This window comes from Coregonus clupeaformis, chromosome 35, assembly GCF_020615455.1.
Source record: "Coregonus clupeaformis isolate EN_2021a chromosome 35, ASM2061545v1, whole genome shotgun sequence".
Lineage (NCBI taxonomy): Eukaryota > Metazoa > Chordata > Actinopteri > Salmoniformes > Salmonidae > Coregonus > Coregonus clupeaformis.
Genome location: NC_059226.1, coordinates 337300 through 364769, shown reverse-complemented (window position 1 = coordinate 364769; position 27470 = coordinate 337300). Strand labels below are relative to the sequence as shown.

General features: G+C 45.6%; 2 protein-coding genes across 4 annotated transcripts; one reads left to right on the top strand and one right to left on the bottom strand.

Annotated features, from left to right (window-relative positions):
- Window positions 1-1384: 1384 nt before the first annotated feature.
- LOC121551451 (actin-related protein 2/3 complex subunit 1A-B) lies at window positions 1385-15137 on the bottom strand. Of its 2 annotated transcripts, none has more exons than XM_041864118.2 (11): window positions 15021-15137; window positions 12903-13051; window positions 11965-12111; window positions 8725-8829; window positions 8238-8460; window positions 7841-7948; window positions 6913-7119; window positions 5910-5985; window positions 5322-5512; window positions 4330-4420; window positions 1385-1588 (listed from the first exon to the last, which is right to left on the bottom strand). In XM_041864118.2, exons 3-11 carry the CDS (start codon window positions 12026-12028, stop codon window positions 1583-1585), a joined length of 1071 nt encoding a protein of 356 aa, XP_041720052.1. In that variant the 5' UTR covers window positions 12029-12111; window positions 12903-13051; window positions 15021-15137; the 3' UTR covers window positions 1385-1582. The 2 variants fall into 2 exon arrangements, with proteins under 2 accessions (XP_041720052.1, XP_041720053.1); XM_041864119.2 differs by having other exon boundaries at window positions 11965-12108.
- Window positions 14252-27470, top strand: LOC121551450 (cAMP-dependent protein kinase type I-alpha regulatory subunit-like). Of its 2 annotated transcripts, none has more exons than XM_041864117.2 (11): window positions 14252-14351; window positions 16129-16322; window positions 22468-22635; window positions 23120-23211; window positions 23359-23420; window positions 23603-23649; window positions 23859-24017; window positions 24325-24385; window positions 24827-24948; window positions 25312-25393; window positions 25622-27470. In XM_041864117.2, exons 2-11 carry the CDS (start codon window positions 16149-16151, stop codon window positions 25792-25794), a joined length of 1140 nt encoding a protein of 379 aa, XP_041720051.1. In that variant the 5' UTR covers window positions 14252-14351; window positions 16129-16148; the 3' UTR covers window positions 25795-27470. The 2 variants fall into 2 exon arrangements, with proteins under 2 accessions (XP_041720051.1, XP_045066665.1); XM_045210730.1 differs by having other exon boundaries at window positions 22468-22677.

The window sequence follows — 27470 nt, the reverse complement described above, 5'->3', positions numbered from 1 at the left end:
ATTCCCCCCGTGGACAGACTTTGACGTGAGTAAATCCTCTGGCTCCGCCTCTTCCTCTCTAGCGGCTAGTAACTCTGCATGTTGTTATGTCACGGAGAACTCAAACCAGTGGTGGTGGTCACAGTGGAAGGTGGTCACAGTGGAAGGTGGTCACAGTGGAAGGTGGTCACAGTGGAAGGTGGTCACAGTGGAAGGTAGTCACAGTGGAAGGTAGTCACAGTGGAAGGTGGTCACAGTGGAAGGTGGTCACAGTGGAAGGTGGTCACAGTGGAAGGTGGTCACAGTGGAAGGTAGTCACAGTGGAAGGTGGTCACAGTGGAAGGTGGTCACAGTGGAAGGTGGTCACAGTGGAAGGTGGTCACAGTGGAAGGTAGTCACAGTGGAAGGTGGTCACAGTGGAAGGTGGTCACAGTGGAAAGTGGTCACAGTGGAAGGTAGTCACAGTGGAAGGTGGTCACAGTGGAAGGTGGTCACAGTGGAAGGTAGTCACAGTGGAAGGTGGTCACAGTGGAAGGTGGTCACAGTGGAAGGTAGTCACAGTGGAAGGTGGTCACAGTGGAAGGTAGTCACAGTGGAAGGTGGTCACAGTGGAAGGTAGTCACAGTGGAAGGTGGTCACAGTGGAAGGTAGTCACAGTGGAAGGTAGTCACAGTGGAAGGTGGTCACAGTGGCGTTGGTCACAGTGGAAGGTGGTCACAGTGGAAGGTGGTCACAGTGGCGGTGGTCACAGTGGCGGTGGTCGACAAGAAAAGCTATTCATTCACAGTAGTAACAGCCGGCAAAACATTGACCTTCCTTGATTTCTCCTTGAGCGACCCGCAACCACCTGCAGCAGCCTTTTGCATACACATGTTACTTTGTATTTAAATGTGTATCATTTATAACAGTTCTGGAGTGTAGATTATCTGTAGCCAAACTGCCATAGACACAATAACTTGTTGAAGTGTAGCCCTCAGCCAGGGATGGACAATATGATTTATATAATAATGTGCCTTATTACAGTATTAGAAATATACACCAAACGTTTCACTTGGGTATGAGTCCCTTTATCACATTGGAACCACGGTACAATATGAAAACTCAGTCCACCAGAATCTGTAGAAAGCATGTTTATTTATTCAACAATATTGATTCATTGATTGAAACCCAGCACAAAGCAACCTGATTTATTTGCGAAACATCTTGAAGCTTCAGAAACGTCTACTGTTCCAGTTGAAAATGAATGCATCAGTAATACACACGATAACACATCTATCTGTGTAAAATAATAGGTAACTTGACAGTGGTGTGACTCAGTGTTGGGGTCAATTCCATTTAAATTCCAGTCAATTCAGGAAGTACACTGAAATTCCAATTCTCTTCAATGCTTTTCAATGAGGAACATTTTAAAGAGGAATTGGAATTTGGTTTACTTTCTGAATTGAATGGAATTTAAATGGGATTGACCCCAACCCTGGTGTGACTAACTGCTTGATGTTGATGTTAATAACAACTGGTAGTGGTGAGTCCCATGGTCAGCTGGGGTGATGCTGACCACACAGATGGCAGGACACAGCCTACGGATCTAGCATCCTCCATGAACTCAGTGCTGCAGGGAGACAGAGAGAAGAGGAAGGAAAACAGGTTCATAAATGTAATATAAACAGATTATAACAGCCTGAGTTTTACCCATAGGTCTCTGGGTCAAAGGTAGTGCACTGTGTGGTGTTATGATATCAGGGAAAGGTTAGTGTTGGGACATAGACAAACACACTGTCCAGGATACACTTCCACACTCCATCCTCCAGGTGGCAGCAGCTGGGTCGAGGTGCTGAGCTAAGCCTCGATAAGCACATCATCAGGTGCAGCCAATGAAGGGGATTGTCAGTCCGGGAGAGAGAGGAGGCCAGAAGCCTCTCAGACGGCTTTTGTTTATTCTTTTATGTTAGAAAACCTCTTTAGTTGGGCGTGTCTTTTTTGTAGTGGGCTTTTTGTACATGTTTACTTTGTCACCATGAACATATGAATAATCTGCTTTGGAATGGCCGACCATGATGGAGCTGGTCCTGATCTCGGTAAATTGCTGTCTCCTGGGTACGTACATTCAACACCTGGCTGAATACGCTGACTTCTCACATTTATGCACACATCAACTCAGGTTACAGACCATGTAACTAGGACTAAGACCCCTAGACATAATGAGTCAGGTTACAGACCATGTAACCAGGACTAAGGCCCCTAGACATAATGAGTCAGGTTACAGACCATGTAACTAGGACTAAGACCCCTAGACATAATGAGTCAGGTTACAGACCATGTAACTAGGACTAAGGCCCCTAGACATAATGAGTCAGGTTACAGACCATGTAACCAGGACTAAGACCCCTAGACATAATGAGTCAGGTTACAGACCATGTAACTAGGACTAAGACCCCCTAGACATAATGAGTCAGGTTACAGACCATGTAACCAGGACTAAGACCCCTAGACATAATGAGTCAGGTTACAGACCATGTAACCAGGACTAAGACCCCTAGACATAATGAGTCAGGTTACAGACCATGTAACCAGGACTAAGGCCCCTAGACATAATGAGTCAGGTTACAGACCATGTAACTAGGACTAAGACCCCTAGACATAATGAGTCAGGTTACAGACCATGTAACTAGGACTAAGGCCCCTAGACATAATGAGTCAGGTTACAGACCATGTAACTAGGACTAAGACCCCCTAGACATAATGAGTCAGGTTACAGACCATGTAACCAGGACTAAGACCCTCTAGACATAATGAGTCAGGTTACAGACCATGTAACCAGGACTAAGACCCCTAGACATAATGAGTGCAGCAAAATCAGTAGGTGAGTTATTGGTTTTGTAACAATATGGATTAGGATGCCATGCCCTATATATGGATTAGGATGCCATGCCCTATATAGGGATTATGATGCCATGCACTATATAGGGATTAGGATGCCATGCCTTATATAGGGATTAGGATGCTATGCCCTATATATGGATTAGGATGCCATGCCCTATATAGGGATTAGGATGCTATGCCCTATATATGGTTTAGGATGCCATGCCCTATATAGGGATTAGGATGCTATGCCCTATATATGGATTAGGATGCCATGCCCTATATAGGGATTAGGATGCTATGCCCTATATATGGATTAGGATGCCATGCCCTATATAGGGATTAGGATGACATGCCTATATAGGGACATGTAAAGTATGTGGACACCTGCTCGTCCAACATCTCATTCCAAAATCATGGGCATTAATATGGAGCTGGTCCCCCCTTTGCTGCTATAACAGCCTCCACTCTTCTGGGAAGGCTTTCCACTAGATGTTGGAACATTGCTGCAGGGACTTGCTTCCATTCAGCCACAAGAGCATTGGTGAGGTCGGGCACTGATGTTGGGCGATTACGCCTGGCTTGATGGGGTTGAGGTCAAGTTCTTCCACACCGATCTCGACAAACCATTTCTGTATGGACCTCGCTTTGTGCACAGGCGCATTGTCATGCTGAAACATGAAAGGGCCTTGTCATTGTATGCTGTAGCATTAAGATTTCCCTTCACTGGAACTAAAGGGCCTAGCCCGAACCATGAAAAACAGCCCCAGACCATTATTCCTCCTCCGCCAAACTTTACAGTTGGCACTATGCATTGGGGCAGGTAGCATTCCCCTGGCATCCGCCAAACCCAGATTCGTCCGTCGGACTGCCAAATGGTGAAGCATGATTAATTACGCCAGAGAACGCGTTTCCACTGCTCCAGAGTCCAATGGCTGCAAGCTTTACACCACTCCAGCTGACACAATGTGATCTTAGGCTTGTGTGCGGCTGCTCGGCTATGGAAACCCATTTCATGAAGCTCCCGACGAACAGTTCTTGTGCTAACATTGCTTCCAGAGGCAGTTTGGAACTCGGTAGTGAGTGTTGCAACCGAGGACAGACGATTTTTACGCGCTACGCGCTTCAGCACTCGGTGGTCCCGTTCTGTGAGCTTGTGTGGCCTACCACTTCACGGCTGAGCCATTGTTGCTCCTAGACATTTCCACTTCACAATAACATCACTTACTGTTGACCGGGGCAGCTCTAGCAGGGCAGAAATTTGACGAACTGACTTGTTGGAAAGGTGGCATTCTATGAAGGTGCCACGTTGAAAGTCACTGAGCTCTTCAGTACGGGCCATTCTACTGCCAATGTTTGTCTATGAAGATTGCATGGCTGTATGCTCATTTTTATACACCTGTCAGCAACGGGTGTGGCTGAAATAGCCGAATCCACTAATTTGAAGGGGTGTCCACATACTTTTGTGTATGTAGTGTCTATAAGCAGTACCTTGAAGTCCCAGAGGACCATGGCTCCGTCCAGACCCACGCTGCTGTACTTGTCCACGGAGGTCTTCTTTCCTGACACAATGCACAGCTGACTGGAGGGAGGGAGGGAGGGAGGGAGGGAGGGAGGGAGGGAGGGAGGGAGAGGAGGGAGGGAGGGAGGGAGGGAGGGAGGGAGGGAGGGAGGGAGGGAGGGAGGGAGGGAGGGAGGGAGGGAGGGAGGGAGGGAGGGAGGGAGGGAGGGAGGGAGGGGGGAGGGAGGGAGGGAGGAGGGAGGGGGAGGGAGGGAGGGAGGGAGGGAGGGAGGGAGGAGGGAGGGAGGGAGGGAGGGAGGGAGGGAGGAGGGAGGGAGGGAGGGAGGGAGGGAGGGGGGAGGGAGGGAGGGAGGGAGGGGGAGGGAGGGAGGGAGGGGGGAGGGAGGGAGGGAGGGAGGGAGGGGGAGGGAGGGAGGGAGGAGGGAGGGAGGGAGGGAGGGAGGGAGGAGGGAGGGAGGGAGAGAGGGAGGGAGAGAGGGAGGGAGGGAGGGAGGGAGGGAGGGAGAGAGGGAGGGAGACACAGGAGCAGAGAGATTCACTATACTCTACAAGTTCTTACGCACACACACAACACACACACACACACACACACACACACACACAACACACAACAAACACACACACAATACGCAACACACACACAACACACACACAACACACAACAAACACACACACAATACGCAACACACAACAAACACACACACACACACATAACACACACACATAACACACACACACACAAGACACACAACAAGCACACACACACAACACACAACAAACACACACACAATACACAACACACAACAAACACACACACACACATAACACACACACACACACATAACACACACACACAACACACAACAAACACACACACAACACACACAACAAACACACACACACATAACACACAACAAACACACACACAACACATAACACAACACACTCCGTCTCTCCTCACGTGATACTGTTCTGGTGCAAGCAGCCCAGTTCGTTGCTCTCATCGTCAGTAGCCTTCTTATCCAGATTGCGGAAGTGTTGCATGGCGGACATGCTGCCCCTAGACGTCTGCTTGGGGATGTCCAGCTTCTTAACAAACTTCAGACTGCCTGGGCCCTTGTAGGAGAACTGAAACGGACAGCAGTCATGGCCCTGGAACATAGAGGGTTTAGACGTTAGGGATGCAGGGTGTGTATGATATCGCCTAATGGCCGAGGGTCAAATGGCACACTATTGCCTTTTATAATGCACTGCTTTTGACCAGGGACCATAGGAGGAAACTGTACGATACCATGACACAAGGGATCCTGTATAGCCTATATATATATAGGGGAATAGGGTTCCATTTGGGACTGGCCAAGTGTATTTCTTCAATGAACTCCCAGAGGTGGAAGTGGTTCGGTGAAATAGGCTCACGTGTTGAGTAACCTTGCCGAGAGAGAGAGAGAGAGAGAGAGAGAGAGAGAGAGAGAGAGAGAGAGAGAGAGAGAGAGAGAGAGAGAGAGAGAGAGAGAGAGAGAGAGAGAGAGAGAGGGGTGTGTTTTCTTACCGCAGCAACCATCTCTGTGGGGCTCACATAGAGCACGCTCACTAGAGGGAGGCGGTCCGTTGTCAGCTGAGTCACCCTGTCAATCAACACAAGGACAGAGGTCAAGAGTCAGGGGTCAATGACATGTTCCTCTCTTTGGGTAATGGTTTCGCTTTTACATTTTCAGGAGGTCAGGCGAGAGGACACCAGAAGTGGAGGAAAAGACTGAGAAGCATCCTTTCTGTCAGTAATAGCTACTCACTCTTTCCCCTGGGTGGCATCTGCCTTATAATTTGTACCTTTCACGTTCACTCTTTCACCCCTTCACTCTTTCCCCTTTCGCTCATTCACCTTTCACTCTTTCATCCCTTCACACTTTCACGCTTCACTCTTTCACTCCTTCACTCTTTCATCCCTTCACACCTTTGCTCTTTCATCCCTTCACTCTTTCATCCCTTCACTCCTTCGCTCTTTGACTCCTTCACTATTTGACCCCTTCACTCTTTGACCCTTTCACCCTTCACTCTTTTATCCCTTCACTCTTTCATCGCTTCACTCTTTCACCCCTTCACTCTTTCATCTCTTCACTCTTTCACCCCTTCACTCTTTCATCCCTTCACTCTTTCACCCCTTCACTCTTTCATCCCTTCACTCTTTCACCCCTTCACTCTTTCATCCCTTCACCCTTTCACCTCTTCACTCTTTCACCCCTTTATTTTTTCACCCGTTCATTATTTGGTTATTTCACCCATTCACCCGTTCACTCTTCCCCTTTTTCACTCTTTTGCTCTTTTACCCCTTCACTATTTCACCTCTTCAATCATTCACCCTTTCGCCCTTTTTCCCCTTCACTCCTTCACTCTTTCACCCCTTCACTGTTTCATCCCTTCACTCTTTCACCCCTTCACTATTTCACCACTTCACCCCTTCACTCTTTCATCCCTCCACTCTTTTACCCCTTCACTATTTCACCACTTCACTCCTTCTCTCTTTCACCTCTTTACTTCTTCACTCTTTCACTCACTCTTTCCCCTGGGTGGCATCGGCCACGCTGATGCTGCTGTTGTGAGCGACCCAGGCCAAGTGGTCTCCGCTGGGGGAGAAGGAGACACTGTGCACCCAACCTCCACAGTCCTTGGTCTCCAGCAGCATCTCCCCAAACGGCATCTTTGCCCCCCACGCTGTCGGGCCTGGCTTGTCCTCGATTTCCTTGATGTAGGCAGAGAAGATCCTGCATGAAGAGAATTGTTTGTATCACTATGGGCCGATCTGGCTCGGACAACGTTACTTTAAAACATGCTTATTCTGTATCACAAAGAGAGAGCTAGAACGTGTGAGAGAGTATTTTTTAAATACTGTTCTAGTATAAACAGACTGTATATACATTAGTATAAACAATTAAACCAGCATATTACAACTCAGACTTAGAAAAAAAGGGTTCGAAAAGGGTTCTTCAGCTGTCCCTATAGAATAACCCTTTTTGGTTCCAGCTAGAACCCTTTTGGGTTCCATGTAGAATTTTCTGTGAAAAGGGTTCTACATGGAACCTAAAAGGGTTCTACCTGGAACCTAAAAGGGTTCTACCTGGAACCTAAAAGGGTTCTCCAAAAGGTTATCCTATGGGGACAGCCGAATAACCCTTTGAGGTTCTACATAGCACCTTTTTTCCAGGAGTGCATGGTAAAGAAACTTGTTGTGAGAAAACACAAATCTATGGCAAAAGTGTTTGCGAAATGACATCAGATTAAATTCAAAGGTGGTGCGGGGTTATCAAGCAGAAGTGCGGTAGAGATGTATTATATTGTCATATTGTTTTAACAGCTCCTTGACCAAGCATTAGAAAATAAATCATCTGTCCCCAATGATTACCTTGCTGAAGGTTGAATAAATAAGAATCATCAAAACAGTAGCATCAACAGCATTAGAGACAGTTGATATCTGTTGGTTCTGACCTGCAGTGGAAGTCAGAGGACCCTGCAGCCAGCAGGATGTTGTTGGGGTGCCAGTCCAGACACATCACCGTGGACCGGATGCTCTTCTTTATGTGCTTACTGAGCCACCTGCGGGGGGGGCAGCAGAGGTCACAGAGGTCTCAAAGGTCAAAGGTTGCAATAGATTCATACTGGGCAAATCTCAAGACACTACTGAGCCACTACAGGGTCAGAGGGCAAAGGTTACAGTAGATTCTCTCTGGGAACATCTCAAATGGTGCCTCACTTCCGGCCTATAGTGTACTACTGTAGTCACAGTCACAATAACAGTATTAGTAAGAGGGTACAGTGAGAGTACATGTGTGAGTGAGCGAGTGAGAGAGAGACCGACCGACCGAATGTGTTCTGTGTCTCTCACCAGTCGTTCTCCTTCTCGAAGTAGCAGACAGAGATGAGGCGAGCTCCGCTGCCCAGGGCAAACTTATTCTCCAGGGGGGACCACTTGACACAGGTAGCAGCCCGGTTGATCCTCACCAACACCAGAGTGGGCTTCCACACCTTGTCCTTCAGGGTCCACACGTATGCATTACGGTCCGATGCACACGTCACGATGCGGTTCGACTCCGGAGCCCAGTCGATGCCTGGAAGGTTTTCAGGAAAAGGAGTCAATGAAGAGAATGATGCAGTTGGAATCCCATAATGCCTTGTGAAGCAACATGTTCAGGCTAGCACCCAGTGTGTGTGTGTGTGTGTGTGTCTGTTTGTTCAGTGGAGTTACTGACTAACCAATGATGTTTCACTTCCTGGCTGTCTATGGCTGAGTCTCAAATGGCCTATGGGCCGTGGTCTACAGTAGTCCACTTTATGGAACAGGGCGCCATAAGGGACACATTGTATGTGGGTACCTGTGATCCGTCCACTGTGCTCAGTCAGCTCGTGGATCTTGGCCCACTCGTTCCCCTTCTTCTCATAGATGATCACCACACTGTTGTTGGGGCTGACGGCAATCTCTGGAGAGAGACATCTTTACGTCACTACAATATCTTGATTAACAACTAATGCACAGCAATCTCTGGAGAGAGACATCTTTACGTCACTACAATATCTTGATTAACAACAACTAATACACAGCAATCTCTGGAGAGAGACATCTTTACGTCACTACAATATCTTGATTAACAACAACTAATACACAGCAATCTCTGGAGAGAGGAGAGACATCGCTGCATCATTACATCATCTTGATTAACATGTAACTAATGTGTAATGGATAGAAATATGCCGATTGACACACACACACACACACACACACACACACACACACACACACACACACACACACACACACACACACACACACACACACACACACACACACTATGGGGAGGAGAGATGTCTATAATGCGTTGATGTATCATATACAGCAACATACAGTATATTGCATATATATACACAGCAAAGTGTCCAGTGGTGAATCAACACTGACAGTGTATAAGTGTCCACACTTTTCCGTTTTTAAATCACTGTGTTTACATTTACATTTTAGTCATTTAGCAGACGCTCTTATCCAGAGCGACTTACACGCTCTTATCCAGAGCGACTTACAGGAGCAATTAGGGTTAAGTGCCTTGCTCAAGGGCACATCAACAGATTTTTCACCTAGTCGGCTCGGGGATTAGAACCAGCGACCTTTCGGTTACTGGCACAATGCTCTTAACCACCTAGCTACCTGCCGCCTTTAATGCTGATGATGTTACACTTGGTCAGTGTTAAGGAAATTAACACTTTCAGTGTTATGCAAGAACACCTCATGTTTAACACCGGGAAGTGTATATAGTTTACGCCAATGATGTTATGCAATAACACCTCATAGTATTTTTTAACAATTACACCAATTAAGCCTACTTTTACCCTAATAAAGTGGCCTGAAACTCATGGTTTACAGGCCACATCAGGCCTTCAAGTAGGGTAGTAACTTTCCCCAAATTCCCGGTTAAAGGATTCGGGATGTTCTGATTATTCCCTCCCATTTCCAGGAATCTTACAACCGGGATTTCTGAAAAATCTGGGAATTATGGCAAAGTTACCAGAATTTTGCAACCCTACCTGCAAGTCACATTATGCTGGTTTGCAAAGTGAATGCGTAATTCCTTTTGGAATCCAGACAGAATGACTGCCAGGGTTAAGAACATTGTGAGGAGAGTACGTAAACCATTTAAACTGGAACAACCATTTCAGTAACGGGTGCAAAAAATCGAATTAACTGATTGGATTAGTTTAGAAAAATTTATGTTATTTGTCTTTGAGTAGCATAATATTAATCAATCAATCAATCAATGTACAAGCAAAAACAAAGATATAAAAAAACTAGCCTAAAAAGTCTACCTGCAGTAGAGCATGCTGGGAAATATGATAATGTTGGGCGTTGTTTTGATGGGAACGTTGTACTCTCCACAGAGTAAGACCAGAGAGGAAGAGGCGAAGCGAGAGGTTTCACTCTCGGCCAAAATCTGCCCACGCGGGAATACAGCGTTATTCAATGTGTTTCTATGGGCTTAGTGAGCAGACTGATAAGCAGACTGCCTGCCTTCCCGCCGTTGGGACAATGGCTCCCATTGTTAGGGATGGTAACATGAGCCTCTAGTCATTATATACAGATCTCTGGTAAAACTGACACAATCACACTCTCACAGTCAACACTGGTTATTAACATCAACACTGGGGTTATTTTACCCTCATAGAGTTAATTTTTTATTTGCTGTGTAGCAATATCATTTTGTTAACCTTGTCCCCAGGCTCAATTGCTACTGCATATAGACGTTGGATCCTGAGTGGCGCAGTGGTCTAAGGCACTGCATCGCAGTGCTGACTGTGCCACTAGAGATCCTGGTTCGAATCCAGGCTCTGTCGCAGCCGGCCGCGACCAGGAGACTCATGGGCGGCGCACAATTGGCCCAGCGTCGTCCAGGGTAGGGGAGGGAATGGCCGGCAGGGATGTAGCTCAGTTGATAGAGCATGGCGTTTGCAACGCCAGGGTTGTGGGTTTGATTCCCACGGTGGGCCAGTATAAAAAAAAAATAAAAAAAATATTATTCACTAACTGTAAGTCGCTCTGGATAAGAGCGTCTGCTAAATGACTAAAATGTAAAAAAAATGTAAAATGTAGAGGGAGAGCCGGCTGCGGACCAGATTAGCACGTTGCCTACAATCTCTCTCCACATCAGATATAACTTGTAAAAAATGTAGGATACTGTAGATAAATCACAATGTTGCCTACAATCTCTCTCCACATCAGAGATAACTTGTAAAAAATGTAGGATACTGTAGATAAATCACAATGTTGCCTACAATCTCTCTCCACATCAGAGATAACTTGTAAAAAATGTAGGCTACTGTAGATAAATCACAATGTTCATGTTACGTCTTTGTAATTTAAGAGAATACTTAAGGGGTACAGGCCCGTGTAGCTCAGTTGGTAGAGCATGGCGCTTGCAACGCCAGGGTTGTGGGTTCGTTTCCCACGAGGGGCCAGTATGAAAAAATTAAATAATAATGTATGAAAATAATGTATGCAGTCACTACCTGTCAGTGGCTCTGGATAAGAGCGTCTGCTAAATAACTAAAATGTCAAATGTAAAAATGTAAATGTACAGTTAGACTAGTAAAGAAGTGTAATGCACACAGTGTCCCAACTGGTGCCCTATTCCCTACATAGTGCACTTTGGGCCCTAGAATAAAGGGTACTACAGTATGGAACTTTGGGCCCTAGTCAAGAGAATATAGGGTACTACAGTATGGAGCTTCTTACGTCTCCGTTACATATCTTCTGTTGATAATCACAGACCACTTTTAATGGACAGCAATTAGAGGAGGAAGAGGAAGTGCATCTGGCAGACAGCAAGCAACACGAGGGTTAAAGCGTCTCAACTGGCACCCTATTCCCCATATAGTGCACTGCGTACGACTAGAGCCCTATGGGCCCAGGTCAAAAGTAGTGCACTAAATAGGGAATTTGGGGACGCATCCGAGGAGACAGCAGGCCAGCTAATGGAGGTATTGACTGGGAGAAAGAGAGGTGTGTGCGTGCGTGTGTGTGTGTGGAAATGTGGGCGGACTGGTTTAAGTATTGCTGCAGGTCTACTTACGCGTCCTGTCCTTATTCCAGGCATGGCAGGAGAGAGGCTCCAGCCCAAAGCTGTACAGAGACATGTCTCAACAATCGTTCCACAGGGTTCTGGAATGTGGCTGGGATTGGAATGTCTTCTTCTTGTCAGGGATTGGTTGGAACTCTACTGTAGTAAAACCAGGAAGGGAGGGTTAAAAGTGAGAAAGATTGGGTTAGATAAAGTTAGATTGTAGGCCTAGGCTATACGCAGCTCAAGCCCCTGTGTATTTCAGACACTGGTTGAATGTCTGAATTGTTTTGAGTTGTATCTTGCTACAACCATGCACGTTTAGGTCAATGTTAAGTTGAGCATCGACTTTCGTTGAGTTGAGCAACGACTCAAAACTAATTGCGGACCTTCGTTGTCAGTGTTGGCACATACATTGTAAACACACATAACGGCTACCTTTCATCTTTCCATGGTTGTTCTTGCCTGCTAGCTGTGTTGACATAGTGGGAAAAACCATTGGATTCAGATACAGTCAACCCTACAGCATATATTTTGTATAGGTAGAGAATTGTATCTTCCCCCCACTTGGTGAGAGACACTCAGAGGACCAGAAAGGACTTTCTGATTGATCCTTTACACAACAACACTAGACGGGTTCCATTGCATTTACACACTAGCTTTGCCTCTCATTCTGTCATTCCGACATTCTTGATGCCCTTGATACGTGGCATTATAAGACCTTTCTGCAATGCCTCCCAGTCCCCATATCTGACAAGGAACTGAGCTGAGAGTGCTTTCTTATCACACTTAATTACCATAGAGATCAAACACACACACACACACACACACACACACGCACACGCACACACACACTCAAACAGGAAAGACCACGCCATAGAAAACCATAAGAAACCCAATGCAACTAAGAAAGAAGGAAATGTCAACCAAAACCAGTCTCTCCCTCCTACCTCTCCTTCCTCCAGTGGACAGGAATGTTAAGCTGATGTAAAACAACGTTTTAAAGTCTCTGCGTGTGTGTGGTTGTAGCAGGGTTGTATTCGCGGACTCTGGGCAGTCGACACGAATGAAGCAGTGCAGGGCAGGACTGGAGAGGACACTAGAAGAGGAAGTAGAGAGAGGGGGAGAGAGAGAGAGAGAGAGAGAGAGAGAGAGAGAGAGAGGGTGTGTCTGCATATTCAGCTATTGAGCAAGCACCTGGGACAAAGGGTGATGGAGGATGAAGATAACATGCATACTGTCAGATGACTTTCCCTCAACAGTGCACCTGTAGTAGTTTGATGGAATAAGACTTTCCCTCAACAGTACACCTGTAGTAGTTTGATGGAATAAACTTTCCTCAACAGCGGTAGTTTGATGGAAAAGACTTTCTAAGTACACCTGTAGAGGGGAATAAGACTTTCCCTCAACAGTACACCTGTAGTAGTTTGATGGAATAAGACTTTCCCTCAACAGTACACCTGTAGTAGTTTGATGGAATAAGACTTTCCCTCAACAGTACACCTGTAGTAGTTTGATGGAATAAGACTTTCCCTCAACAGTACACCTGTAGTAGTTTGACGGCATATGGATCAAATCAAATCAAATCAAATCATGTTGACACCCGTTCTCTGGTTTAAATCTATCACAAATGTTGTAAATCTTTAGTGAGGATAATGTTTGGAGATCAGGCGCACTAGATTATTTATGAAAGCATGCATGAAGAAATCAGATTTATTCGGTTTATTCTGATACTCAATACGTTTTTTATCCATTGAGTTGACAGCAAGAATTCTACCTACAATGGTAGGCCTATGTAAAAACTCAACTTCTCAAGGGACATATTACATTACATTTACATTTTAGTCATTTAGCAGACGCTCTTATCCAGAGCGACTTACAGTTAGTGAATACAATTTTTTTTTTTTTTATACTGGCCCCCCATGGGAAACGAACCCACAACCCTGGCGTTGCAAACGCCATGCTCTATCAACTGAGCTACATCCCTGCCGGCCATTCCCTCCCCTACCCTGGACGACGCTGGGCCAATTGTGCGCCGCCCATGAGTCTCCCGGTCGCGGCCGGCTGCGACAGAGCCTGGATTCGAACCAGACAAGAGAGACAAGTCTATTTGGATATTCTTGCTGCCCCTACAAATGTTGTATTTAGTTAAAAAAATAAGAAAACAGTTGATTTGCAGTAAACGAAATACTTGTTATCAAAACACTCATTTTGTGTGAAGGGTTGGCAGTAAAAAAAAGCCCTTGCCCTTTAAGGTAACGTATGTGCCAGAACGAGGCAGTGATTGGTCCAAACCTGTTTCCGGTAGGGCAGCCGTCCAACTAAGGACTGAGGGGGGGGAAAACAGGGACGAAGAACTGTCAGTTTCCGAAATAAAGACAGCATTTCAATCGGGTTTGGTAAGCGGTTTGTCTTATTTTTGTTCTAAATAATCGCGATGTATTTGATGGAGCACTGCACGTATGAGGACATCGCTTGATTATAACCTGTATGTCGCCGTCTTCCCGTTTGTTATGATAACGCGATTTGGCTAACGTTACTAGCAAGATAGCTAGGTTTCCAAGATGGCTGTTTTATGAAAAGACCTCTGCGGGCCTTTTAGCTAATGGTTTCAGAATCTCTCAGAATATTAATTCCCTATGCTTGCCAAACAGATATAAAAAATTAAATGCATTTTTTAATGAATATTAAGCAAGGGTCCGCTGCGAACTACATACGAATGATTGCCTGCACTCGAAAGACACATCTAACTAGCATTAGCTAGGTAGCTACCAACCATTTCACTTGATTGTGACAGTAGTTTTGTCGTCTTATGATGCGAGTTACATTTACGTCATTTAGCAGACGCTCTTATCCAGAGCGATTTACAAATTGGTGACTTACAAATTGGTGCATTCACCTTATGATAGCTCGGTAACTTACCAACACTCACCAGTTTACAGTATCTATGTAGCTAGTTGCCTCAAGTTGTTTGTTTGCCCTTGTATGTGATCAACTTAACTTCGATAATTGATAGTCCCAAATTGATCCACCACATTTTTTCATTTATGATCATTATGGACACCTACCTCTCCAAGTTGAAATATCTGAATATTTTGTCGATGTTTAATTGTCATTTTCAGTATACAGTAGTACACACACCATGAATCAGGTTATGAAAAATTCTGTCGCACCCTGATGTTACATGCCTGTCTGCTTCTGTCATGGTTTTGTAGCATTCTCACTTCTCGGTCTCTAACTAGCTATATAAGGAGAGTTGGAGAGAGTGTGACGAACTAGACTGGTTCTGGTTGCGTTATTTCTGGTTGCCACATAATGCATTGCGATGTCCGTTGAGTGCTAGTGAGAGTTTAGTCCGTTGGTTCAGCAGTGTGGTCTACTGCTGTCCTGGCATTTTGAGTTGGGATGATACAATGGAGTTTTGTGTCAAGTCCAACTCTCTTTCTCTCGCTCTCACTTTCCCCCCGCTCAAATCTTGCTGCTATGGCACACTGTGGTATTTCACCTAATAGATATGGGAGTTTATAAAAATTGGGTTTGTTTTCGAATTCTTTGTGAGTGTGTAATCTGAGGGAAATATATGTCTCTAATATGGTCATACATTTGGCAGGAGGTTAGGAAGTGCAGCTCAGTTTTCACCTCATTTTGTGGGCAGTGTGCACATAGCCTGTCTTCTCTTGAGAGCCAGGTCTGCCTACAGCGACCTCTCTCAATAGCAAGGCTATGCTCACTGAGTCTGTACATAGTCACCCCATAGTCAAAGCTTTCCTTAAATCTTAACTCTCTCTCCCCCCTCGCTCTTCCTCTCTCCCCCCTCGCTCTCCCGCTCCCCCTGCTCTCTCCCTCAACCGCTCTCTCTCCCTCTCCCCCCTCTCCTCTCTCTCGCTCTCTCCCCCCTCTCTTATGCTCTCTCTCAACTCCCTACCTTGCTTTAAACCAATTATTTTTTGGCCTCTCTCCCCCCTCTTTTCACACCCTTGTTTCTCTCCCTCCCTCCCTCACTCTGTTTATCATTACGCTCTCTCTTTTTTCTCGACACCCTCATGTTCTCTCCTCCTCACTGTCCTGCTCTGATTCTACTTCTCTCTTTCTGTTTATCAAACACTACCCCTTCTCTCCTGCTACGCCTGCTTTTCTGTCTCTCTTTCTCTGTCTGTCTCTGTCTGTGTCCCGCAGGTCAATAGGTTTTGAGTGTGATGGCGTCGGGCAGTACGAGCAGTGAGGAGGAGAGGAGTCTGAGGGAGTGTGAGCTGTATGTGCAGAAACATAACATCCAACAGCTGCTGAAGGACTGCATCGTACAGCTGTGTACCTCCAGGCCAGACAGACCCATGGCCTTCCTCAGAGAGTACTTCCAGAGGCTGGAGAAGGTGAGTCAGGGTGGGCAGGGTCGTGTGTGTGCGTGCTGATGTTTGTAAACAAAGGCAACTATTCATCTCAAAGTGAACAGAAAAGTCCAATCCTACTCTGCTCTAATGGTATACAGTAATAAAGCTCTACTCTACTCTCTGTTCCCCACTAGAAGGGTATACAGTAATAAAGCTCTACTCTACTCTCTGTGTTTTCCACTAGAAGGGTATACAGTAATAAAGCTCTACTCTACTCTCTGTTCCCCACTAGAAGGGTATACAGTAATAAAGCTCTACTCTACTCTCTGTGTTCCCCACTAGAAGGGTATACAGTAATAAAGCTCTACTCTACTCTCTGTTCCCCACTAGAAGGGTATACAGTAATAAAGCTCTACTCTACTCTCTGTTCCCCACTAGAAGGGTATACAGTAATAAAGCTCTATTCTACTCTACTCTCTGTTCCCCACTAGAAGGGTATACAGTAATAAAGCTCTACTCTACTCTCTGTTCCCCACTAGAAGGGTATACAGTAATAAAGCTCTACTCTACTCTCTGTTCCCCACTAGAAGGGTATACAGTAATAAAGCTCTACTCTACTCCTCTCTGTTCCCCACTAGAAGGGTATACAGTAATAAAGCTCTACTCTACTCTACTCTCTGTTCCCCACTAGAAGGGTATACAGTAATAAAGCTCTACTCTACTCTCTGTGTTCCCCACTAGAAGGGTATACAGTAATAAAGCTCTACTCTACTCTCTGTTCCCCACTAGAAGGGTATACAGTAATAAAGCTCTACTCTACTCTCTGTGTTTTCCACTAGAAGGGTATACAGTAATAAAGCTCTACTCTACTCTCTGTGTTCCCCACTAGAAGGGTATACAGTAATAAAGCTCTACTCTACTCTCTGTGTTCCCCACTAGAAGGGTATACAGTAATAAAGCTCTACTCTACTCTCTGTGTTTCCCACTAGAAGGTAAATGCTGCTATGTTCTATTCTATACTGTTCTAAAACTACAGTGCATTCTAAACCAATTAATGGTGCCGGAGGAGATGGCTGCCGTTTTACGGGCTCCTAACCAATTGTGCTATGGCACAATTATAGTGTGGCGAACTAGACTGGTTCTGGTTGCGTTATTTCTGGTTGCCACATAATGCATTGCAATGTCCGTTGAGTGCTAGTGAGAGTTTAGTCCGTTGGTTCAGCAGTGTGGTCTACTGCTGTCCTGGCATTTTGAGTTGGGATGATACAATGGAGCTTTGTGTCAAGTCCAACTCTCTTTCTCTCGCTCTCTGCTATAAGTTATTTGGACAGCGATTACGCACCTCGTACTGGACGAAGATTTTGACTTTAACGAGTCGGACGTGAAGGATTTACTTCAGAAACCCAACAAGGCCCAAATCCCCGTCATTCTCAGGTGACAGAGACAGAGATATCGTGCCTTGTAAGGATCTGACAGCGATTAAGGTTTCGAGGCTGACGTTTGGCAACTCGAACCTTCAGCTCCCTCCACAGATTTTCTATGGGATTAAGGTCTGGAGACTGGCTAGGCCACTCCAGAACCTTAATGTGCTTCTTCTTGAGCCACTCCTTTGTTGCCTTGGCCGTGTGTTTTGGGTCATTGTCATGCTGGAATACCCATCCACGACCCATTTTCAATGCCCTGGCTGAGGGAAGGAGGTTCTCACCCAAGATTTGAAGGTACATGGCCCCGTCCATCATCCCTTTGATGCGGTGAAGTTGTCCTGTCCCCTTAGCAGAAAAACACCCCCAAAGCATAATGTTTCCACCTCCATGTTTGACGGTGGGGATGGTGTTCTTGGGGTCATAGGCAGCATTCCTCCTCCTCCAAACACGGCGAGTTGAGTTGATGCCAAAGAGCTCTATTTTGGTCTCATCTGACCACAACACTTTCACCCAGTTCTCCTCTGAATCATTCAGATGTTCATTGGCAAACTTCAGACGGCCCTGTATATGTGCTTTCTTGAGCAGGGGGACCTTGCGGGCGCTGCAGGATTTCAGTCCTTCACAGCGTAGTGTGTTACCAATTGTTTTCTTGGTGACTATGGTCCCAGCTGCCTTGAGATCATTGACAAGATCCTCCCGTGTAGTTCTGGGCTGATTCCTCACCGTTCTCATGATCATTGCAACTCCACGAGGTGAGATCTTGCATGGAGCCACAGGCCGAGGGAGATTTACAGTTATTTTGTGTTTCTTCCATTTGCGAATAATCGCACCAACTGTTGTCACCAAGCTGCTTGGCGATGGTCTTGTAGCCCATTCCAGCCTTGTGTAGGTCTACAATCTTGTCCCTGGCATCCTTGGAGAGCTCTTTGGTCTTGGCCATGGTGGAGAGTTTGGAATCTGATTGATTGCTTCTGTGGACAGGTCTTTTATACAGGTAACAAGCTGAGATTAGGAGCACTCCCTTTAAGACTGTGCTCCTATTCTCAGCTCGTTACCTGTATAAAAGACACCTGGGAGCCAAAAATCTTTCTGATTGAGAGGGGGTCAAATTCTTATTTCCCTCATTAAAATGCAAATCAATTTATAACATTTTTGACATGCGTTTTTCTGGATGTTTTTGTTGTTATTCTGTCTCTCACTGTTCAAATAAACCTACCATTAAAATTATAGACTGATCCTTTCTTTGTCAGTGGGCAAACGTACAAAATCAGCAGGGGATCAAATACTTTTTTCCCTCACTGTATGCTTGCTTCGAGCCATCAACACTGAAGCATGCATGAGAGCATCAGCTGTTCCGGACGACTGTGTGATCACGCTCTCCGTAGCCGATGTGATTAAGACCTTTAAACAGGTCAACATTCACAAGGCCACAGGGCCAGACAGATTACCAGGACGTGTACTCCGAGCATGCGCTGACCAGCTGGCAAGTGTCTTCACTGACATTTTCAACCTGTCCCTGACTGAGTCTGTAATACCAACATGTTTCAAGCAGACCACCATAGTCCCTGTGCCCAAGAACACTAAGATAACCTGCCTTATTGACTACAGACCCACAGCACTCACGTCTGTAGCCATGAAGTGTTTGAAAGGCTGGTCATGGCTCACATCAACACCATTATCCCAGAAACCCTAGACCCACTCCAATTTGCATACCGCCCCAACAGATCCACAGATAATGCATTCTCTATTGCACTCCACACTGCCCTTTCCCACCTGGACAAAAGGAACACCTACGTGAGAATGCTATTAATTGACTACAGCGCTGCGTTCAACACCATAGTGCCCTCAAAGCTCATCACTAAGCTAAGGACCCTGGGACTAAACACCTCCCTCTGCAACTGGATCCTGGACTTCCTGACGGGCCGCCCCCAGGTGGTAAGGGTAGGTAACAACACATCTGCCACGCTGATCCTCAACACGGGGGTCCCTCAGGGGTGCGTGCTCAGTCCCGTCCTGTACTCCCTGTTCACCTATGACTGCATGGCCAGGCACGACTCCAACACCATCATTAAGTTTGCCGACGACACAACAGTGGTAGGCCTGATCACCGACAACGATGAGACAGCCTATAGGGAGGAGGTCAGAGACCAGGTGGTGCCAGGATAACAACCTCTCCCTCAACGTGATCAAGACAAAGGAGATGATTGTGGACTACAGGAAAAGGAGGACCGAGCATGCCCTCATTCTCATCGACGGGGCTGTAGTGGAGCAGGTTGAGAGCTTCAAGTTCCTTGGTGTCCACATCACCAACGAACTATCATCGTCCAAACACACCAAGACAGTCGTGAAGAGGGCACGACAAAGCCTAGTCCCCCTCAGGAGACTGAAAAGATTTGGCATGGGTCCTCAGATCCTCAAAGTTATACAGCTGCACCATCGAGTGCATCTTGACTGGTTGCATCACCGCCTGGTATGGCAACTGCTCAGCCTCCGACCACAAGGCACGAGAGGGTAGTGCGTATGGCCCAGTACATCACTGGGGCTGAGCTTCCTGCCATCCAGGACCTCTATACCAGGCGGTGTCAGAGGAAGGCCCTAAAAATTGTCAAAGACTCCAGCCACCCTAGTCATAGACTGTTCTCTCTGCTACCGCACGGCAAGCGGTACTGGAGCACCAAGTCTAGGTCCAAAATGTTTCTAAACAGCTTCTACCCCCAAGCCATAAGACTCCTGAACAGCTAATCATGGCTACCCGGACTATTTGCGTTGTCCCTCCCCCTCTTTTTTATGCTGCTGCTACTCTCTGTTTATTATCTATGCATAGTCACTTTAATAACTCTACCTACATGTACATATTACCTCGACTAACCGGTGCCCCCGCACATTGACTCTGTACCTGTACCCCCTGTATATAGCCTCACTACTGTTATTTTATTGTTGCTCTTTAATTATGTTTTCTATTTTTATTTTTTACTTCACTTATTTTTCTTAACTGCATCGTTGGTTAAGGGCTTGTAAGGAAGCATTTCACTGTAAGGTCTACACCTGTTGTATTCGGCGCATGTGACAAATACAATTTGATTTGAAAGTATTCAGACCCCTTGACTTTTTCCACATTTTGTTACGTTACAGCCTTATTGTAAAATGGATTAAATATATATATAGCATCAATCTACACACAATGACAAAGCAAAAACAGGTTTTTAGATTTTTTTACAAATGTATTAATAAATAAAAAACAGATACCTTATTTACATAAGTATTCAGACCCTTTGCTATGAGATTTGAAATTGAGTTCAGGTGCATCCTGTTTCCATTGATCATCCTTGAGATGTTTCTACAACTTGATTGGAGTCCACCTGTGGTAAATTCAATTGATTGGACATGATTTGGAAAGGCACACACCTGTCTATATAAGGTCCCACAGTTGACAGTGCATGTCAGAGCAAAAACCAAGCCATGAGGTCGAAGGAATTGTCCGTAGATCTGGGGAAGGGTACCAAAACATTTCTGCAACATTGAAGGTCCCCAAGAACACAGTGGCCTCCATCATTCTTAAATGGAAGAAGTTTGGAACCGAAATACTCAAAGTACTGAGTAAAGGGTATGAATACTTTCCGTAAATGTGATATTTACGGTTTTTGCTTTGTCATTATGGGGTATTGTGTGTAGCTTGATGAGGGGGAAAAAAAACAATTTAATCAATTCTAGAATAAGGCTGTAACGTAACAAAATGTGTAAAAAGTCAAGGGGTCTGAATACTTTCCAATGCACTGTATCGGGGCTCTACACTGACCTTTTTTACAAGGAGCACGTGTGCGCCTAAGTTGAAAATATAGGCGCGCGCACACAAGGATATTTTAAGAGCGCAATGAAAAATGTGAGGTAATAAAGCTAGAATCCTTAATGTTTCTAGGCGGGTGCTCCTCAATAAGGGAGGGAGAGATGCTGCTCTTGCTTTTCACGAAAGTGGAGCGTTACGCGTGTAGCTTGTTGTTGGCCAATCAGAAGGTCATCAAAGCGGCAACAGGCTACAATCATAGAGCCTCGCTCCGTGTGTGGCAAAAGTTAGGAGATATCTAATCAATGGAAGATGGAATTAAAATGAAGGAATTAAAAGTTAAAGGAGAAGAAGAGAGGCTACAACGACGAAGAGCCAACGGGTAGCTACTTAATATTCTGAATGTTTTTGTTGTTTGTAACTGTAGGATGAGAAAGCTCATGCAGCCTCAGTTAGCCTAGCTAGCTAAACTAGCTTCTCCCGGTTTGATGCAGTCAAGACAAGTACTATATAATCATATTTGATGAAAAATAACTATGGCAGCTATTAGTCTTCTATAGCGCAAGTCGGCTTGATTGGTTGCTGTCTCTCGTCTCTCTCTCCCTCCTCCCCATATCACTTGCTCACGGTACAGCCCCTCCTCTGCCTGTTAGAGTGGCTCATCTCTCTCCCTCCTCTCACGCTTTATCAGCTCCGGTTCAGAAAGAAACGTAATAAATGACTTTTCTGCTGCTTCCCTCACTTGGATCGGACCGGGTCTGGATCCGACCAGGTCTATAGGGAACGTGTCTAGTTGTCTTCTGCTCCGTTCGGAACGGGTCTCTATATTAATTTTTTTTATTTATGCATATCGTGTCCGGGTGGGAAAGCCCCAGGTCCTTTTTGGAAGAGTCCAACTTCTTGGAGCTGTGATGACCTCTACTCCATTCTAATCTACTTTACTTTATTCTACTATAACTGATATCTCTCTCCCCCCCTCCAGGAGGAGGCTAAGCAGATCCTACAGCAGCAGAAGTCCAACTCTCGCTCCGACTCCCGTGAGGATGAGGTGTCTCCTCCCATGAACCCCGTGGTGAAGGGGCGGCGGCGGCGCGGCGCTATCAGTGCCGAGGTCTACACCGAGGAGGACGCCGCCTCCTACGTGAGAAAGGTCAGGGGGGATCAGCCCTCAGCCAATCACGCATCGCTACAGGTGCACCTGACCCTACAGCTCTTACTACCCGGCTACGTCCTGATGATCCACCCTTTTCCACAAGTGTTACCTTGCCACATTCCCCATCGTGCATTTAAAAGCACAGGATCGGGGTATAATATAATATAATATGCCATTTAGCAGACGCTTTTATCCAAAGCGACTTAGTCATGTGTGCATACATTTTTACGTATGGGTGGTCCCGGGGATCGAACCCACTACCCTGGCGTTACAAGCGCCATGCTCTACCAGTTGAGCTACAGAGGACCAAAGCATTGGCTTTACCATCGTAAAGTCCATGCAAGAAAGTGTGTGAGTGTACACTTCAGGAGAAGGGCGTAGAATCAGGACTGAGCGCACTACTTCAATCTAATAAGTATAATCTTAACAACTGAAGGCAGTTGGGTTGTGATCAATGAAGCTGTTCCTTTTACCTCTGCAGGTTATTCCTAAAGACTACAAAACGATGGCCGCCCTGGCTAAAGCTATTGAGAAGAACGTGCTGTTTGCTCACCTGGACGACAATGAGAGAAGGTACACCTGTTCCTCAACTGTTAATGAATAGTGTACTACTGGTGGTGTGAAATGAAAATCAAGGCGTTAAGAACAAACCAGATCATGTGATGTTGATCCAGTGATAGTCAGTGTTGCCGTTACGTTGACCCACTACACTCTTTACAGTGACATCTTTGACGCCATGTTTTCTGTTACCTACATCGCTGGGGAGACGGTCATTCAGCAAGGTATGGTGTTTACCTTTTTACTGAAATGAAGTCATTCGTTTTTTTTTATTTTCCATCGTGCCCTGTCGAGAAAAATCCCCTGGCTGTAGTTTTAACATGATTACTTCAACACTTTAACAACAGAACTTTAACATGATTACTGCTTGATCAGAATGTGTCTCACAGCTGTTGTTTTCCACTAGGTGATGAGGGAGATAACTTCTACGTCATTGACCAGGGAGAGATGGACGTACGTCCCTGTTTTTCTGTCTGCATGCTAGGCCAACTGTTGTGTACAGTAGGGAGACAGTCTACCTTTCTATGGTCTCTGTAGTGGGAGATCTGTTGTACATTATATTATAAGACAAAATACTGACAGAAGTTCATACTGTAGGGAAAGCTATTTCCATTGGTGAAGTTGTTGCTCTCTCTCGCCCTCTCTCTCTCTCTCTCTAATAGGTGTATGTGAACAATGAGTGGGTGACCAATATTGGGGAGGGTGGCAGCTTTGGGGAACTAGCCCTGATATACGGAACCCCCAGGGCTGCCACGGTCCGAGCCAAGAGCAACGTCAAACTGTGGGGCATCGACAGAGACAGCTACAGGAGGATCCTCATGGTGAGACTGGCTGACTGACAGGCTTTGGCAGAACGGATTCATTCAGCTCTACGTAGATATCATTTAATATCCAATGTTATGAGGTGTTATTTTCCCCGCCAGCAACATTATTGGGAGACAGTGGTTGTTATAGTTACGGTTTACCTAGCTTCCACATTGTGTCAATTCAGCCACTCAGAGGTCTCTGACAATGGTATGAATTTTAGATCAATTCAAGATTTCTGGGGCTAAATCTGAACACAGTTAGTGCGCGTTTGGGTGTTATTATGTGACTTAACATGGTTTGTCTCTCTCTGTGCCTTTTCAGGGTAGCACTTTGAGAAAGCGTAAGATGTATGAGGAATTCCTCAGCAAGGTGTCCATTTTAGGTGAGGAGTCACACATTCTGAACGTTTTTTTCGGCGACTACTTCCACAAACAAGCTACTCAAAAAGTTGGGTAACAGTGTAATAACATGGTCCCTACCTACCTATTTGGTGTAAGTGGCTATATATGGAATCAAGTCGTTACAAATAAACCCAGCCCATGAGCTTTCCCGTCATTCCCCCTCTGATGTGTTGTTGAGTGAGTGGTGATGTTTGGCGCCACCCAGTGGCCAGTGTGTGTAACAGCACCTGGCATCTACAGACTCCCGAGACAAGTGGGGACAGGCTGACTGTAGTGTGTTGTGTGTGTGTGGTCCTCTACAGAGTCTCTGGACAAGTGGGAGAGGCTGACTATAGTGTGTTGTGTGTGTGTGGTCCTCTACAGAGTCTCTGGACAAGTGGGAGAGGCTGACTGTAGTGTGTTGTGTGTGTGGTCCTCTACAGAGTCTCTGGACAAGTGGGAGAGGCTGACTGTAGCTGATGCTCTGGAGACGGTTCAGTTTGAGGACGGACAGAAGATCGTGGTTCAGGGTGAACCTGGAGATGAGTTCTTCATCATCCTGGAGGTAGGATTATCTCAGCAATATGCTGTCTCCCTATTTTCATTGGTTTCTTTAAGAATAGATGTGTAGGCTTTCTTTTCACATCCTGTATCATTGTGTCATGTACCCTCGAATATCTCATGGGAAATACGTTAACCTTTTCCATTGGGTTTTATTTCTAAATGCTGTCTTTTGAAGTTGTAGACTTTTGGTTTCCGTGTTAAGTTTGGGAGTTAATTCTCTCTCTCAGGGAAACGCCGTCAACAAGATAACACCATCTTTTAACCTCAACTTTTGGTCCAGCTGTGTTGTGCCCTCTCACCCTCACAGGACTTCTGGCTTATGTAGGTTTTCTTCCTGAGTTTTTCTGTTCCTGTGTTTGTTCAGGGATCAGCGGCGGTGCTCCAGAGACGCTCAGAGAATGAAGAGTTTGTAGAGGTGGGCAGACTGGGGCCCTCAGACTATTTTGGTGAGTCTGATCCCAGATCTGTTGTCTCCTTCTATAGTCTGGTCCCAGATCTGTTGTCTCCTTCTATAGTCTGGTCCCAGATATGTTGTCTCCTTCTATAGCCTGGTCCCAGATCTGTTGTCTCCTTCTATAGTCTGGTCCCAGATCTGTTGTCTCCTTCTATAGTCTGGTCCCAGATCTGTTGATCATTGTTGTCAATATTCCCCTTCTTCCTCCCGTCTCTCCCAGGTGAGATCGCCCTGTTGATGAACCGTCCCCGTGCTGCGACCGTGGTCTCCCGCGGCCCTCTGAAGTGTGTCAAGCTCGACCGACCGCGGTTCGAACGTGTTCTGGGGCCCTGCTCAGACATCCTGAAGAGGAACATTCAGCAGTACAACAGCTTTGTCTCTCTCTCCGTCTGAATCCCTCCATTCCTCTATCGCTCCATTCCTTCCTCCTCCTCCTCCTCCTCCTCCATGCTCCTTCCTTAACCACGGGATCTACCAATGATCTGCTTTATTTTCTTATTGGCCTGTTAATGTTTCTAACCCTCCACCGAGGGGTCCAGATCACATGTCTATTTACTTAGGCTGATACTTTGTTGTTCTGGTGTTATTTTATCTGCTATGAACCCAGATTAATTTGATTTGACACGTTTGCAATGAGCTCTGGAGGGCATAATATTTCTGTAGTATTTGAATGTTAACTATGAAGGGAGGATGAGTTGTCTCTAGTGTTCAGAAGGCAACAGGTAGGGAGGGTTCAGACATGAGAGAGGGTCTTTTCAGAGCCAGGGTTCCAATATAGAATTAGAATGTGGGTTCCATGACTGTTCACCCGGTGTTCTCTCTGACGCTGGGTCTAAACTAAACTCTCGTTAGGATCCAGAAGACTTTTGTGTGGGCTAGGGACACCACGGGAGTCTGCTCACAATGGACGACACCCAGGGGTCGTGATGTCACAAATAAATGTTCCTTTGTGACTTGTAGGGAAGAGAGAAGGATTGGAACCGTAAATGTATCATGACATTAAGGATGATATTGTGTCTTGATATTCCTAATGTCTGGGGTAAGTCTAAAGTGGCTTATGAGAGTGGAGAAACGTTGTTTTGAATAGATATCCACCAAAGGCTGATCTGTGTTCTTATGCTTAACGTTTTCTAGTTGTTTTCTGAAACATTATTTGAGGGTACTACTGAGTAGAAGTAGACTGTCTCCATGACGACCATGGAGGTGAAGCGGTGTGCTATTTTATCTTTCTAGTTGCTTTATATATATTAGGGCAATGACAGAACCATATTTTTTGCAGTTTGTTATATATATATATATATATATATATATACATACACACACACACACACTTTTGACCAGGGTCATAGGGCACTGAACAATGAACTAGCAGGCGCAAAGAAACTTGGTTTAAAATGAAAATAAATATATATTATATTAGATATATATTTCTTTATGTATTTATACACATTTAAACCAAGTTTCTATGTGCCTGCTAGTTCACTGTGTAAGCATCAGGTCCCAGTAGTTCAGAGGAGCGAGGGTAGACTGATGTGTCCCAAATGGCACCCTATTCCCAATCTAGCGCACTACTTTTGACTAGAGCCTTACGACCCTGGTCAAAAGTAGTGCACTTCCTAGGCTGCCATTTAGGACGCATCCTAAATGTTAACGATCAGACTGCCTTATTTTTTTTCCCATCATGCTACAGGCCCATTGGCTCCTAACGGCACCCTGTTCTGTATGGACAAAGGAAGTGCCCTATGTGGGGAATAGGGTGTTATTTGGGATACAGGAGACGTACGCTTTCTCTTTCGGAACTATCCCAGTGCCATGTGGCATCAAGGGAGATGTATGGTATTAAATGATCATGCATTCATTGTCTGCGGTCCCAAATGGCATCTTATCCACTACAGAGGCCTGGTCAAAAGTAGTGCACTTTTTCTAGTGTACCATTTGGGATGCTGCCGTTGTGTTTCTAGCTAATAGAGTGGTTTGTTCCCCCTGAGCTTTTCACCATGAAGTGGTTTGGAATAGAGAACCGTAATGCCAGCCACAACCATGTTAGTGTCATAAAGCTGTGGTTTCTA